The sequence below is a fragment of the Uloborus diversus genome, chromosome 2 (genome assembly GCF_026930045.1).
Source record: "Uloborus diversus isolate 005 chromosome 2, Udiv.v.3.1, whole genome shotgun sequence".
NCBI classification, from domain to species: Eukaryota; Metazoa; Arthropoda; class Arachnida; order Araneae; family Uloboridae; genus Uloborus; species Uloborus diversus.
The window spans coordinates 28,443,897-28,460,011 of NC_072732.1; the positions used below are offsets into that span (position 1 = coordinate 28,443,897).

At 33.1% G+C, this 16,115-nt stretch overlaps 1 protein-coding gene across 1 annotated transcript in view; it reads right to left on the reverse strand.

Annotated features, from left to right (window-relative positions):
• LOC129217792 (calcium/calmodulin-dependent protein kinase type II alpha chain) overlaps positions 1–13,778 on the reverse strand; it is a 384,326-nt gene extending 370,548 nt beyond the window's left edge. The window contains exons 1-2 of the mRNA XM_054852134.1: positions 13,654–13,778; positions 9,376–9,470 (exon numbers count right to left, since the gene is read on the reverse strand). Of these exons, the coding sequence (XP_054708109.1) occupies positions 9,376–9,470; positions 13,654–13,715 (157 nt within the window). The 5' untranslated portion in view covers positions 13,716–13,778. The remainder of the gene's footprint in view (positions 1–9,375; positions 9,471–13,653) is intronic.
• Positions 13,779–16,115: the final 2,337 nt, after the last annotated feature.

Sequence of the window (16,115 nt, forward strand, 5' to 3'; positions counted from 1 at the left end):
TTGCTCGCAAAAACTACTCAGTAAATGCATGTTGCACGATTGATTATTTTTTTCCGCTACGATCAAAGAAACTCTTTCAAAATGACGAAATTCAATTCCATTAGTGCATTCTCATTCGATTAGCAATCAAAATAATAAAATTTAGTCGACGAACATTTCAATAACCTAAATTACTTAAAACAGTCTGCAAATTTAAATGCTCAGGCTATCAAACCAGTCATTCCATCTAAACAATTTCGCTTAATGGTAACTTAGAGCAACCTTCAATGGACAACTTTAAGTAGTCACAGATATTTTACGAATCGTTATTCTCAGAGCAATTTATTCTCTGAAATGAAACTTCTTGCAGCAGCAGCAGAACACACATATGCTCGAACTAGTTCTTCCCTTCATATAAATAACCACTTCTGCTTCAAAATTTCTGCCAAACGATTAAGTGGAGCGAATTTAAATGCGCACGTGGATTAATGAGCAAAAGTATGTTTTAGCACCCTGAAGGCAGAGATTCGGCGGGAAAACAATTACCGTAGAAATGAAAATGGGCACAATAAATGATGGGGCAGTAATAGAAATGCTGACAATAAATCTCGCATTCACACGTAGTAGTAGTAATTACTTAAGTAATTAAGGTTTATGTGTATAAAAATGGTCTCGAAAAAATATCTTATAAGTATTCCAAGCGTGAAACAACTCGTTTCGGAGATTCGATTATTTGTTTAATAAAGACACGGATGGATAAAATGGTACTGAAATGGTTATCGACGAATTACGAGGGGGAAGACCAATTCGTTTCAATCAAACATTTAATTGTACCCCTTTCCGATATTATTCAATCGATCATACCACCTTAGGGATGTTTCATCTCTGTTTAATTTCTGAAAAAAGTCAAATGAAAGTCAAGATCACATTCAATAATTAAACAGAGGTTCATTTTAAATATTTCATTTTGTAAATACAAAGTCAACAAGAAGAAATGAAAGCCAAGTTGCCCTCATATCATTCAATTATTAAGTAGATGTTCCTTTTAAACAAATTTCACCTCGTTAAGTATCATTGATCTAAATTTTTTTGGGTGGGGGAAATTCTCAATTTACCGAATAAAACTCCGAATTTAACCGAATGATTAAGAAAAAATACATGCATACATACATGTACCTCAGTTATTTAAAATAAAATACATGCATACATACATATATACTTCAGTTATTTAAAATAAAATAGGCACTATTAAACTAGATTTTTTAAATTTGAATACTGTCTCCAAATATTCCGAATCATCAATCAGCATTCGTAGAATAAGGAATTTTTTTGGGCGTCACAGTGAAAACAGTGATCACCTGTGACCTACTAGATACCCAGTAAAAGATAAATAACGCGCACCGAAGCAAGACTTAAAAATCTATACATATAATAAAATAAGATGTTTGTGTGTGTGTGTGGCGCGCTTCTCGGGAAAACGGTAAGACTTAGAAAGATGAAATTTGGTATACAGGTGCTGTTTTTGCCGAAGATGTGCACCTCGGGCTTCGATTTTTGATATTTTAATTAGAAAAAAAGTTATTTAATGTTTTATGTGTTTTTTTGCACTTTTTACCTCACAGACCCCGAACCAATTGCACCACACGAATATTTTTTGTATTATAGTGTAGGAAATTTAATTTCAAATATGATGAATGAAAAATTTTGAAGATAGAGCAATTTTTGTCTTTTTAAGAATTTTTGAAAAAACCTTAAATTTACATTTTTTCCTGGGTTTTATTTTTTTCTAATATCATCCTGCGAGAAGTATCAAAGCCTCATTTCTAAGATTTAAGTTGGTGATAGTAAAAACATTTCGCCCTCTTCATAAGAAAAACGTTCTTAAAAATACGCAATAGTTTTTTTTTTTTTTTACAATTTTTTTTAATGGTAACCACATCATGTCTTTCCACGCATCGGTCGAAAAAAGCGTTCTTCAATCTTTTCTGCCTCTGACGTCACTACTTTGATTTCGATTCAATATTTACGGCGAAATCTTAATCGCAAACAATGTTTTTTTTTTTACTATATAGCTTACTTCTACATTTTATGACGTGATGACTACGTGTTTTTCCGGCAGCGCTACTTGCTTTTTTTTTTCTTTATTTTATTTTTTTTTTTTTTTTTTTTGTTTTGTTTTATTTAGGGATTGCATTTATTTCTTTTTCCTCCCCCCCCCCACCGAGCCGGACGTTTTGCTGTATCTATATTACGTTACACTTCATAGTTGTGCGCATTTAATTCAATAAAGACAGCGAGTTTTTTTTTTCTTTGTCACTTACTTTACTTTGTTACTTTTTGCACACTACGGGGAATTTTGGAGATAACTTTTTTTTTGCTGTACTTGAATAAAAAAAGCGGTTTTTTGAGTGATCATTGTTTTTATTAGGAAATGAGCGGGAAGGTTAAAATACATAAAGATAGATAAGAAAATTTAGAGATAGATCGTAAAGGTAGATAGCCGCCGAAGGCGGCAATCTTGGCGTAAAAATGTGAATGGCACAAAAAAAGATAGAGATGGTTTGATTAATACTGCTGCCAAATGTATTTAAACAGCTGCCGAAGGCGGCAAACTTGAAGTAAAAAGGTAAATGATAAGTTAGCTAAACAGCCGCCGTAGGTGGTTGCTTGCATAGAAAGTTGAATGGCGTAAAAAGGCGAACCACCTGGTCGCCGCAGGCGGCTAGTTTACAATAAAAGCGCGAATCCAACAAACGTAAGTCTAAATTTACAAAATAGTAGATGTAAACATGGCAGAGACGCCGAGTGATGCTTATAAATGCGGGGGCAATTTTTTTTTTTTTTAGGAAGTTGAAGACTATTTTAGGCTATCTTGAGTGACTAGGGGGGGGGGGGGGACTTTTGATGTTATCTCGCGTAAATGTTTTGGAATTGTAGTTTTAAAAACGCCGTTTTAGATGAGTTTTGTCAACGTTTGGGGAATAAAGAGGAATTTCCAGGGTTGTTCCCGTATTTTTTTTTTTTTTTTTTTTTTTAAGTAATGTCTAATAAATCAAAATAATAATGAAAATGAAGAAGTTTGGACTGTATTTGGTAATGTGAGGGTAAGGAGGGCTCTTCCCGGAAAAAAAAAAGCTTAAACTGATGTCTTAAAGAAGCAAATTAAAGTCATCTTTTGCAAATTTAGAGCAAGGGGTTTGGGGTTCTCTCCCAGAAATGTTGCAAAGTTGAAACATTTTTTAAACGTCTTTTAAACCTTAATTCAGACTTTTATTTTATTGACTTAAGGAGGAACGAAAGGGTTGGGAGGTTCTCCCAGTATTTATTTATTTATTTATTTATTTTTGAACTGATGAAATCCTAAGACTTTAGTCTTGAATTTCTTTTAGGGACTTCAGAAAAAGATCTCCGGATTTTTTTTTTTTTTTCTAAATTGGAGTCTTAAAAACGTTTTTACATTATCTAGAGGATTCTCTTCCTGATTTTTCCCCCTCAAACAGGGGAGTGTATAACGCAAATTTAGGTCATCTTTGAATTAAAAGGGAGAAGGGAGTGCGCTCGGGGATTTTCTTCCAAAAATTTTCAAAATTGAAGCTTTAAAACTGAAATTTTAAACACTATTTGGTGACGTTAATGTTCGGGTAATCTCACCCAGAATGTTTTGAAATTAAATCTTAACATTGAGGCAATGCTGGATGATGAAAAAAGTGCAGGGGAAGTCGCCCCCATGCCCCCCCCCCATGAATCACCGCCACTGATACATGGTGAATATGAAAAACTGATTCAAACTCTTTTAGAGATGATAGAGTATACCTAGTGATTATATTCAATGCGTATGTGAATTATACTAAATTATTCTGCCGTGACTTAATTTTTAAGAAGTTCCTAAACATTGGAAATTAACTGTCCCGGGTCGAAGTTTATCACATACAAAATTATTGTTCAGATTTACGAATTAAGCACCAAAAATGATTCAAAAACCATTTTAATAAATGAACATGAAAAAGTTGATAAGGGGGCTTCGCTTCGTATATCAATTTGATTTTTTTTTATAAGGATTGAAGACAATATCCTTATAAAAACATATAGACATGTTCGAAAAAAAAAGAGATAGCTTTTTAATTAAAAACAAACAATTTCTTGCGACAGGGAGAACCTTTTCGACGTCAGCCAGACAACGTTTCAATCAAAAATAGAACAACTATCCAGTTTGGGTGGGGTTGAATTTGTTGCTGCCATTAATAAAACATTTTCGCTCCGAAACTATAGTCAAAAGGTACACAAAGGAGACGCCCAACCATTTCATCGATGAGAGGATCCAAATTCAAAAAATATACATCTAAAACACCAGGATATATAAAACTACATCGCCGTTTATTTTGGAATGACATTTTCCCCAACTACGTAAGAAAAAGGAGCAAGACAAAGGAAACAACATTAAGAATGAAGGCCTTTATGGTATTAAAAAATGCTAAGAAGCAGCGTTTCAATTCAATAAGCTTTAAATGTACCGGATGAAAGGAATAAACATATATAAAAGGTGATTTTAATTTGTTTCCGTGAAATACAAAATTTTCCATGCAATTACGATTACACCATTCGAGAAACATTTATTTGTATCAGAGGTACAAATTTTAACGGAATATTTTGCGTATTAGTTTCAATTCTCACATAAAATTCATCATAATATAACGGTTTTATTACCGTTACATTTTGACGATTACCACCTACAACGCAGACCCGTGTTAACACATATTTAAACCTCCTTGAAGAAATTAAAATTGTCCCCCTCCTCCGATCCTAACCTATTATTGTAAAACGTTTTACTATTTGTAAGCAAAAATTTGTAAAATGTTTTTTATTATTAATGATGACAAATAAAAAGTGTATTTTACAAAATTAATCACAAATTAATACCTTGAAATCAGCGCCAAAAATTTGGGAAATCGAATTTTCATTTTCTTTGAACCTCGACAATGTACAGCCACTGCATGTAAATCACTCTGCTGCGGGCATGTCAATAGCAATATCAACAAAAATGACTTTTAGAGGTATTTGAAGAAAGTTGTTTTCAAAACTCCAAACATTAGTAAAATATTGAGCTTTAAAGGTCAGCAAATTGCTTCATTTTTAGTGGAAACCAAATAAGGAAGTTTGTAGAATAAAACTAAAGTAAAATAGATAACTAAAATGAAAAAAAAAAAAATGCAGATACTGCCTTCACCTTCCTAGAGCGGAATTAGTTTCCTTTTTAAGTTTAACGCATTGATTATCTGTTAAAAGGTGTAGAAAAAACGGTTGGGAGTAGCTCAATTCGTTTTGAGTGGTGTTCCTGCCATAACGCAAATGAAGGCAAGAAAGACAGTTTTACAGAGATTGCCAAGAAAAATGCGCCAAACCTCGGCAAGCAGACAATGGAATGGCATTTAGTTTTTGGCGAAAACGATATCGCCAAGTAACTGTTAAATCTCACACTTTTTTTATCTTGAACATTCCAGACTAAAAGATCAGCGTCGTGTTTGAAGACAAGAAATAAAAAGTCCAGCAGTTCTTATTAGAACTAAGATTCAGTTTTGAAGCCGATTCTATTTGAACAAGGGGCTAAAATTGCGCGTTTTAGCCATTTAATTTCGAAAAATTTCATATGAACCCCTCCTCCTCCTCCCTCCATGGAAAATTTCTTGCTACGCCATTGTTACCAATTACTTTCTCCACCCTAGTAACAAAACGCCCCAGAAACGCCTCTCTGCTATTCCATTTTGATAAGTGTAACACTTCTTGCACAAAAGACCTTACCAAGACTCTAAATATGTTTTGTTTTATACTTCCATTTACATATTAAAGGAAGTATTGAACTAGCGAAAAAATTTTACTCAAATATCGGAATGCTTCAGCCAAATCTCTTCACTGGGTGAACCTGTTTAAAAACCTCTTCCATACCAATAAATTAAACCATACATATATATTACTAGCAAAAATACCCGGCGTTGCCTGGGTCAGTAATAATTATGAGAAACAATCGTTACTTGCACTTGTTTTCTGCTTTAAGTGAAAGAATTTAAAACACACCTTTTGGACATGATTAAAAATCCAGCTTCTTCCTTACCCATAAAAGTAAAATAGCAAAGGGTATAAAGAGAAAAATAGTATTCATTTTGAAACGAAAGCACGAAATTTAAGCATATACAAAATTGAAGAATGGGGTCGTTTCCAAAATTATAAATGTTTTTTTTTTCTGAAAGAGCATGCTTAAAAACACAGGATCTGACCTTTTTTTTAAAAAAAAATTGTTTAAGTTTAATATTTAAAAAAAACTTAAATCGGTGCGCTTTCATGGTTTACGCTCCTGCCGATGATATCACAAATGATGAAATGCCATTCAGTGTTGCCATTCACAGAGCAAAATATTTAATTCGCATCTTTACTCACGTGTATTGGCAACGATATGGTTGATAGCAAGCGTAGAGCGCAATTTTAATTCGCTTATTGATTATCATAACGTGGAAACGCAGTAGAAAGATGCGCCAAAGAGCATCATTTGTGACGTCATCAAGACCACGCCGAAGGTCAGACATTTTAAAAAAATAATTAAAAAATAACTGTTGGGAAAATGAAAGTATTTTCTGGGTCCATGTTATTATTTTTCTTTTGCTTATTCTATCAATTTCAGTGACAAAAAGTAGTACTTTTGACTGAAGGAAACAACCCAATTTCCGAAATATGAAATTAAACTTCACATGTTTCAAAAGATTTATCAGTTAATACTTTTTTTTTTTAATCTTGGAGTCGTACCTTCTCTGTATGTCTATTGAAGTACGAACTGTTTAAAAAAAAATGTATCCATAATCCCTTTATACTTGCTTTAGTTACTTTGGGAAATTTCAATTTTTGTGGGTTCTTTGTGTGATTTTAAATCTTACCGAATTTGCAGGAATCGTTTTGAGATACGTTGGATAATGCTCCCCCTCATTACTTTGTAAAACGGTATATGTTACTAATTTTCGTTAAAGAAATATTGTCACCAGATGCTGAGATACTTTTGGTCACCATAAAATGTCGCTAAACAGTTTAATCCGAAATTTTTCCAAACTAAGTAGTAAAATTTGGCGATTGTTTGAATTTAAATGGAAAATAATCAGCCAAATCCATTTGCCAATCTTGTAGAAAAACTCTATTTTAAGATTTAACTTGAGAAAAGCCTCGAACAGTGAGTCGAAACGCAAAAATATTCAACAATACAACAATTCAAGCTATCAACTGGGAGTTGAGATGATACACTAAATAATGAATTGGGTTGATGAAAGCCTTCAAACATGGAACAAAAAAGCTCATAACTCGTTTTTTATACAACTTAGAATTTTCTAACAGATGCCATCTTCAGCAGAAAAATTAGCGCTTTCGATGGATACATAATTTTGATACGTACACGTATTTTTTCACCCCCATATTGGGTCTTTTATGCGATAATTGGGACTAAAATTGGAATAAAAAAGGAACTATCAATCGGTTTTTTTTCGAACTGGTCTACAAACCTCCCCAGTACCAAAAAGAACAAACGGTGAAAGTTTCAGCCAAATCTGCCGGGTAGTTTCTGAGATCTTAGGGAACAAATTTACCATGCTCCATTTTTATATATATAGATTTTATGTTTGCTCCCACATAATTCATTCATAGAAAGAATATTTTTTCTCGTGATTAATTTGTAGACTAGTGAAAAGACTTGAAAATCGCAGTTTTTAAAGCAACGTTGATTTTAAAAGCATATTGTACGAATTTCTGCCAAGAATTTCATTCGTATTTGAATTCAGTACCAAATGTATTCAAACAAATTTGCACAAAAAACTACACTAATTCTACTCTTTTAAGTGTTTATTTCTGCTTTTTTTCTCTCAAAAACTCTTTTTTAAGAAAGGTCACATTTTCTTTAACCATACACGTGCATGGGCCTAAAATTGGTAAATGTCCCGTTTTGAGGGGAAAAAAATGGTCTTCTTAGTAATACGTCTGTTACCGTGGGATTGCCCCATTGAAGATGACGCGATCCTTCGGTCCCCCCCCCCCCAAGTTAAACCAGAGTGGTGGGAATAATTTTTTTTTCCTGAGAAAAAAAGCGGTGGGAATAATTTTTTTTCCTGTAGAATGTCCCAATTAGTTTGCTTCCTAAATCAGAAAATTCCTTATTACCCACGAGCTGGCTAGACACGTGTCGAACACCGATTGACCTTGGAAGTCCACGCCAGAGTTGCAGCTTCCTCTTATTATGCTTTGAAAAAAACATGAGGAGGAGGTTTCAACTCATTATTTTCTTATTTATAAAAATTGAAATTAACCGGAAATGTCGACAAAGAGAAGTTTAAACCCTAATGAGCTTCGAAGGAAATTTTAGTTGTTAAAATGCAGTAATGTAGTAGGAAAATAATGTTTGGAGCAGCTCACCTTGCAATTTGGGGGGATTCACTAAAAGAAGAGGCCGTTTGAAAATAATTTACATTACGTTCGCATTATTTGTAAAGTAAAAACTCAAATCCTCCCCCCCCCCCGCAACTACAGTAGTGCTTAAAGAAAACGAAGTATTTATGATCCACGATTTTCTCGAATATGAAAGAGCATTTTTAGTAGTTTTAGAAAGAAAAAAAAAGTATTTCATAACTTTATTTTTTCAATGATCTTGCTCACAAACACTCTGAGAAAAATATTTAAAGCTTTCTAATCTTTTACACAAAGTTTCCGAGGAGCTGACTAAAACTAGATTTTAATCCACATTACAAAAATAAAGAAAACATATCGCCAACACTTCTAAGCACAAATACTGTTGCATTAGCAACAATGAGTCAACATCATTATTTAAAAACAAACTTAATTATAAGTTTTTTTAGAAAACTTTTTTGTCCTTAACACTATAATTACAACACAGAAAGTACATTGGTATTATCAAGCTCTACTTCAGTTCCTAATCTGATTTAAATATCGAAATGAAATCTGTAACTGCTGTAAAAGCACTTATTTCACTAGCCGTAATTTTTGCGAAAATGAAAACATCAGGGATTTTGTGAGCTGAAAATTTCGCGAGTTTTGTATGTAGTTAAAAACCGAAAGTTGAAAGATCCGCCGCGAAAAAAATATTTCGCAACATTAAAATTTACGACGAGCTCGCGAAAATAAGTACATTTTCAGTATTCAAAATCCAAAAACAAATGAAACATCAAGTAGAGACTTTTAAAAAGATTCGATTTTTAAAAAACTGAATTCAATTTAATCACCAAACTAATCTACAAGTTATGATTATTGCTCATAACAAAGAAAGCAACAAAAACATAATAAATTTTCAGTTCATATTTAAGAAGCATTGAGCTTATTTTAAAGCTCAGAAATTATTAGCTCAAATAAAAAGCTTACCTCTAGCAGATAATTTTTTAGTATTAATTATTTTTGCAGCAAATTCTAATCCAGTATTCTTTTGGACACATCTTCGAACAATTGAAAATGCACCCCTAAAAGTAAAACAGTTTAAATTAGTTCAGGGAAGGGAAAAAATACATTTTCTAAGTGCATTAATTTTAAAGCATAAACTAGCCCAAAAAAAAAAGTTTTTGCTCTAGCTATTTCATTCACTCAATTTTTTTTAACTAAAAAAATCAAGAACGTATTTTGTCCTTCAAAAAAAAATTAAAAAAAAAATATTTGAATTTTGACACCTTGAATTCAAATTATGTTTTTCGCAATCACGAGTGTGTGTATGTAAGCGTGTGTGTTTGTGTGTTGGGGGTATGTGTGTTTGTGTGTAGGGGGTATGTGCATGTGTGTGCAGGCATGTGTGTTTGTGTCTGTTGTGTTTATGTGTGTGTATGTGTAGGTGTCTGTATGTATGCGTGTGTGTATGTGTTTGTGTGTGTGTTCGTGTGTGTGTAGTTGTGTATGTATGCGCGTGTGTGTAGGACATGGATGCAACCTGGAGATGGCTTTCGCTATAGGTGCAGCATCGTGAGGACCCGGTCGACGGTGATGGTGCGGAGGGTGGCGGTGGGAAAATAAAATGATAGGAACGTCAAAAACAGTCAAATGAGAACAATAAACAATCGTGATTGCTCAAAAAGCCCTTGCTTTTCAAAAAACAAGATTAAGAAGAATTTCATTGAATTTTCTTCCTGCATTTAAAAAGAAAATTTATAAAAGCATTGCTGAGAAAATTAGATTAAAGAGTGCCATTAAATACATTATTAAAGAAGAATTAAGTCCTATACAACTACACTACTAAATGAATTTACCATGCATATAGTAGAAAAATTAAGGAGCATATGACTGAGAGCACTTTTCAACTTCAATCAAGCTTCTGAAACATTTTCACTTATTAAAAGTAGAAAGATATTAATAAAAGTCACTTAATGAAGCTTCTTATCAACTTAAAGTTAGTAATTTAAAAAATCAAATTTTTAGAAACACTGTTCGCAAAATTGAATTTAAATTCATTATTCCATTGAAGTGAGTCCGGTTTTGCTCAACAACTCAGGCATCAAGATCGTAGAATGGTTTCTAAGTTCTCTCTTTTTCAGAGATGGTTTCCGACATTTTGATTAATATGAAATAATAATATATTATAAATATTAAAAATTGATATCATTTTTTATTGCCTCAAGAGACATATATGTATTTCGTTGAAATTGTCGCATTCTGATCCTTAAACATGAACACAGCGTTATTTATTAAGATCACGATTTAAAAAAAAAATTAATTTGAATTTTGTCATCTTGAATTCAAATTACGTTTTTCGCAATCACGAGTGTGTGTGTATATGTAAGCGCGTGTGTTTGTGTGTGGGGGTATGTGTGTGTGTGTAGGCATGTGTGTTTGTGTGCAGGCATGAGTGTGTGGGTAGTTGTGTGTATATGTGTGTGGGGGGTATGTGTATGTGTGTAGGCATGTGTGTTTGTGTCTGTGTGCAGGCATGAGTGTGTGGGTAGTTGTGTGTATGTGTGTAGGTGTGTGTGGGGGGTATGTGTATGTGTGTGTAGGCATATGTGTTTGTGTCTTTGTGCAGGTATGAGTGTGTGGGTAGTTGTGTGTATGTGAGTGTGTGTTTGTGTGTGTATGTGTTTGTGTACGTGTGTATTTGTATATATGTATATGTGTAAAGGTGTATATATGTATATGTGTGTAGGTGCGTGTATGTGTGCGTGTAAGTGTGGGATATTGACGAAACCTAGAGACGGTTTTCGCTAGAGGTGAGGAGCCCGTCGACGGTGATGGTGCGGAGGGTGGCGGTGGGAAAAATCAAAGGAACGTCAAAAACAGTCAAATGAAAGCAATAAGCAATCGTGATTGCTCAAAAAAAAAACTGCAAGTTAAAAATCAAAAGCAATTAATTTAGCAAAACAACAGTTGCATAAATTACAAAATGTGCACATAAACACCAATACAAGAGTTAACCAACAGCAGGTTCTGGCCAAACTAGACTTGTTCTTTTTGGCAAAAAAAAAAAAAAAAAAAAAAAAAAAAATCAAAACCCCTATTTCTTTGAAAACGTTCCATAAAGGTCATCAACTCTACCTATAGGTACTCTGCCGACGACTAAATAGGGTGGTGGGGGAATAAGGAGCTGTCCAGGAACTTGGGACACAGAAGCACAACAATGTTTGAGATTGCTGTAGAAAAATCATTATCCATGAGAGTCGAAGATTAAGATCAAAGTATTTCAAAATTAAACAAAATTTCAAAAAAAAAAGAACTTTTGCTCTCCCTTCAAGGACAAAGACAGTTTTATGTGATCAATTAGTAATTTATCATTGACAATACTGACATACTCCTTAATATAATCTCATGCTTTGAAATCTTTTAAAGCAATTTATTTCAGATTTATTTTAAAATTCATGACAATATTATTTTAAGGCGCATTTTTAAGGCATTTAATTTCAACATCAAATGCATAAAACTTTTTAAGATTGCTTGCCTTACCTTATTACACAGTTGTTAACTTCATAAAAAAATTATAAGCCAAATTCAAAACTTATAAATCAGTATCCCACCACATCCCTACTGAAAAAAAAATTTAAAAATAATTTTACTATATTGAAGGAGATGTCGAAACATAAGACATATCTGTTCCACCATTCATTTTAATTTGAAAAAAAAAAATCCAAAATTTTAAATACAGGAACACTTTTAAAAAAAGGGAAAATAATGGAAACTAAGTACATCAATGGAGTTAAGAAAAGAGAGAGAGGGAGGGGGAGAGAGAGAAAAAAATTGACACATCAAGACAAATATATAATAATTTTAAAGAGCTGTATTTTTTCTTTCTACCTTTTTGTTTACTTTTTTTTTCATCTATTTTTTTTTTCTCCAAATCATTTCAATAAAGATGAACTAAAAATATTGTTTATCAAAAATATTTTGTGAGAAACAAACAAATAAAAGTCTACTTCTTTATTTTTTACAGAAAAAGTTTTTAAAAAATGAATACATTAACTAATAACATACACAAATAAAATATTTGACAAAAATCATGTGTCAAAGCGTAAAAACTGAAAAAAATTATTTATTTTTTCATATATGCGAAACATTTTTTTTTAATTTTGATTAAAGATTATTATTGTAAATGGAGCATAATTTGCGAACCAGATATTTAACATTTATTGCTTTTAAGTTTTATTAAAGGAGAACCCCATATTTTATAGCAGAAAATGGACAAGTAAAGGACTTACATCAAAATTTTAAAAGTAAAATTTTTATGGGTAAAAGTCCATTTTTACATTTAACTATAATTTCAAAATCTATTACTTCCCTTCAAATTTTGTTGTTGTAAATAGTGTCTAAATGACTAACAAAAATATAAATATTGAGCATCCAAAAAAAAATAAACTATCGTTCATATTTTGCTCTATTATTATCATAAAAAATTGACTTAATAAAAAAATGTATTATAAAATATGAACGGTGACTGTTTTTTGTGCTGAAAATTTTTAGCGAGTTATTACTATTTATTTTTGAACAAATAGTAAATATGAAATGAAAAGTGATATTATAATTATTTTTAAATAAATGATAATTATAATTAATTACATTATAATAACTTATTTTAGAATTTATTCACAAATAAATGAAAAAAAAAAGTGTCACATCACTTTGCGCTATTGCTATTTATTTCAGGAAAAATATTAAAAGTTTAGCTATATGTTCACACTAAAAATCGGTTTTTTAAAAGCTGCATTTATTAAAATATGAAACGTTTTTCCTCACGAATGTATCACGAACTTTCACTTCTCATCATTTCTCTAATTACACTGAAACGATCTAACAAGTCTAACTGCTATTGAATCTGCACGCATCTATTCTTATAAATAAGAAAAATGTGCAATGCGAAATAAAAATATAGCCCATAACAACTTCCAAAACAATCCTGCCCTTTCTGGGAAGCACGTTCCAACGGGATACGCTCTGTTTACAATATCACAACAGAATCCTACGTGTCTACTGGAAAGAGGGGGGGGATGCCCTTTACTTTCACGCACACACACATACACACCGCACCGCTACTATCAGATTCGAGCGAGCGGGGATAGGTCAAGAAACTGCAGGAATCGGGGGCATCCCGAGTCCGCACAGAAAGCGAAAGTACCCCAGACGATCCCCAAATGTTCCCGAAGCTGAAATTCGAAAGAAATTGGACTTTGCACTTACTTTCCTAGCTCTTCCTTGAGCTCGTAGTTATCGCTAAACCGGGTGCAAACGGTAACGGCCATGTTTGTTGGCTGGCTTTCACACCGACACAGGCAAGGAGGATTTTTCAGTTCTCGCCAGTTCTCGTGCGCATGGTGGATAGAGTAGTGAGGTTGTGGGAGGATTTTCCTCCCGACAGTGACAGTTTCGAACGGCGGAGCACATGCTGTAGGGATTTTCTCTGCGAGCGAAATTCCCTACGATCAGAGGCGTTTTTTCCCCAGACTTAGAAGCCGCAGTAAAGTGATATCTCGTTACAGCGAACGATTCAAAACATTTATCGAAGAAATGCATAGAAACATCAAGGAGGATGGAGAAAATTTGCAGCAACAAGTCCACCTATGGGGGAAAAAGCAATCAAAAAAATAAAATAAAAAATTCAAGTTTTTGCAATTGATAAAAGCCAGATTTTCAAGCTTGCTTTTTTTTTAATGAATTTTATAAATTTAATTTTGTTTATTTATTTATTTTTTTTCCATTCTCTGTCCTCTCTCTTTGAATTTTTATGCTCTAAAATTTATTACTCCGTGTTTCTGAAATTTATAATTTTGTATTAACAACTTGGATCAGATTTTTGAGTCATACTGAATATCATAGAAAGAGAAAACTAATAAATCGTGAAAATTTTAATGTAGTACCATCACATAAAGCAATCAACAAAAAATAAATTCAGTAAAAGTGCGCATAATTGTTACATCACAAAAAATTTTCTCTTAAAAATTTGTAATATTTGAACAAAAACTTTAGTTTAAGGCAGATAAAGAGAAATAAAAACGATATTCTGAATGAATTCATAAGAAATTGCGAAGTTGTATAGGATTCAAAGTATAATCCTAAACTAACCGTTTAAAGATACATAATATATACAGGACGAATAACAAGTACAAAGAAGGTGTGTATTTTTGCGTTAAAAAGCAGACTATATTATCTATTAGACCATCTTAGAGACGCGATTGCTTTCCCTCGATTGTTTAGCTTTCATGAATTTCATTCGTCACGAGTGATAAAATCGTTCACAGAAGCTCAAGCAAAGCCTAATATTGAAAACAGTTTTTTAAACAATGGTGATGGATCATCTGATTCGCCATCTGCCAGTTACAAAAAGTATAAAAGGATAGAACATCAGCTTCAGTAGAGTGAAAACAATATGTAATCAATAAGGGAATAATAATTTTATTGATTTAACAAATTAATTAGAAAAAATATTTTTGATGCAAAGCAATTATTTGACAGGGACGCGTTTTTGTGCTCATGAAGATACCTAATCTAACTTCAATCGAGTGCACAATTAATCTGCTGTAAGCTTGGGAGAATTCGTGCGGGATCCTATGTAACCCCAGTCACTTGAAACCTTCTTTTTTCGAGTGGGCAGTTCAACTGATATGAACCGGAAGTTCAGTAAATGAATTTCTAAATGTTTTCTTTTAAGAGCACCAATAGCTGGTGCTGGTGCTTTTCATTAGTTGAGAAACCTTTTTTTTTTTTTTTTGGAAGACCCCATCTGCAATTGGAGACCAAATCTAAAAAAAAAAAAAATTAATTTGAATTCTGAAATTTTGAGTTCAAATTATGTTTTTCGCAATTACGAACTGCGACAGGATCCTACTCATTGTATTTATTGTTTCTAGAAACGGCTCCTGTCCCCCCAAGCCTGCCCCTCCTCTTGGGCGGTTACGTGTGTATAGTTTTGTATGTGTATGTGTAGGCTTGTGTGTGTGCGTAGACCTGTGTGAATGCACGTTGCCGGGTATGTGTGTAAAGGCGCGCGTGTGTGACTGTGTATGGTGTGTGAGTGTGTATGTGTATGAGCGTGCGTGTGTGTAGGACATAGACGCCACCGATCAGGAGAAGCAGATTCCTCAGGACCGGAGGAGCAGCACCTGCAGAGGACGGTGGCGTTGAAAAAGAAGCCAGAACGTCAAGGACGATCAAGTGAAAACAATTAGCAATCGTGATTGCTCAATAAAATAAAATATCTTGCTTTAAATGTAAACAGTTTACTTGCTTACTTGCAGGGTTCACTTTGATAATTTCTATGATAGAAATATAATATGGATATGTATTTAGTGTATTTTCAGTGATTTTTTTTATTTCGTTCCTTTTTTGTTACATATATACTCATGTTTAAAAATTGAAGCACCAAGAAAGAATTATGCAAATGAACCGAAATTCACAGGAAATGTATAGCAGGGTAAGATATGCAAATGATTAGAATTACAAAGATGTCGCTCATGCGTGCACCGGGAAATGCACTCTGAACTGTGGTGTAGATCCTGTATATAAAGGGCTGTAAAGGTTTTCAAAATCATTGTATGATTATCTGCAGATGGCTGATGTTTCTCGTTTACTCAATTACGACTTGTCCAAAACGCAGAGCGTCATAGGAACGAGTAACGGAATTCAAATTGGGCTGCATGATTGGC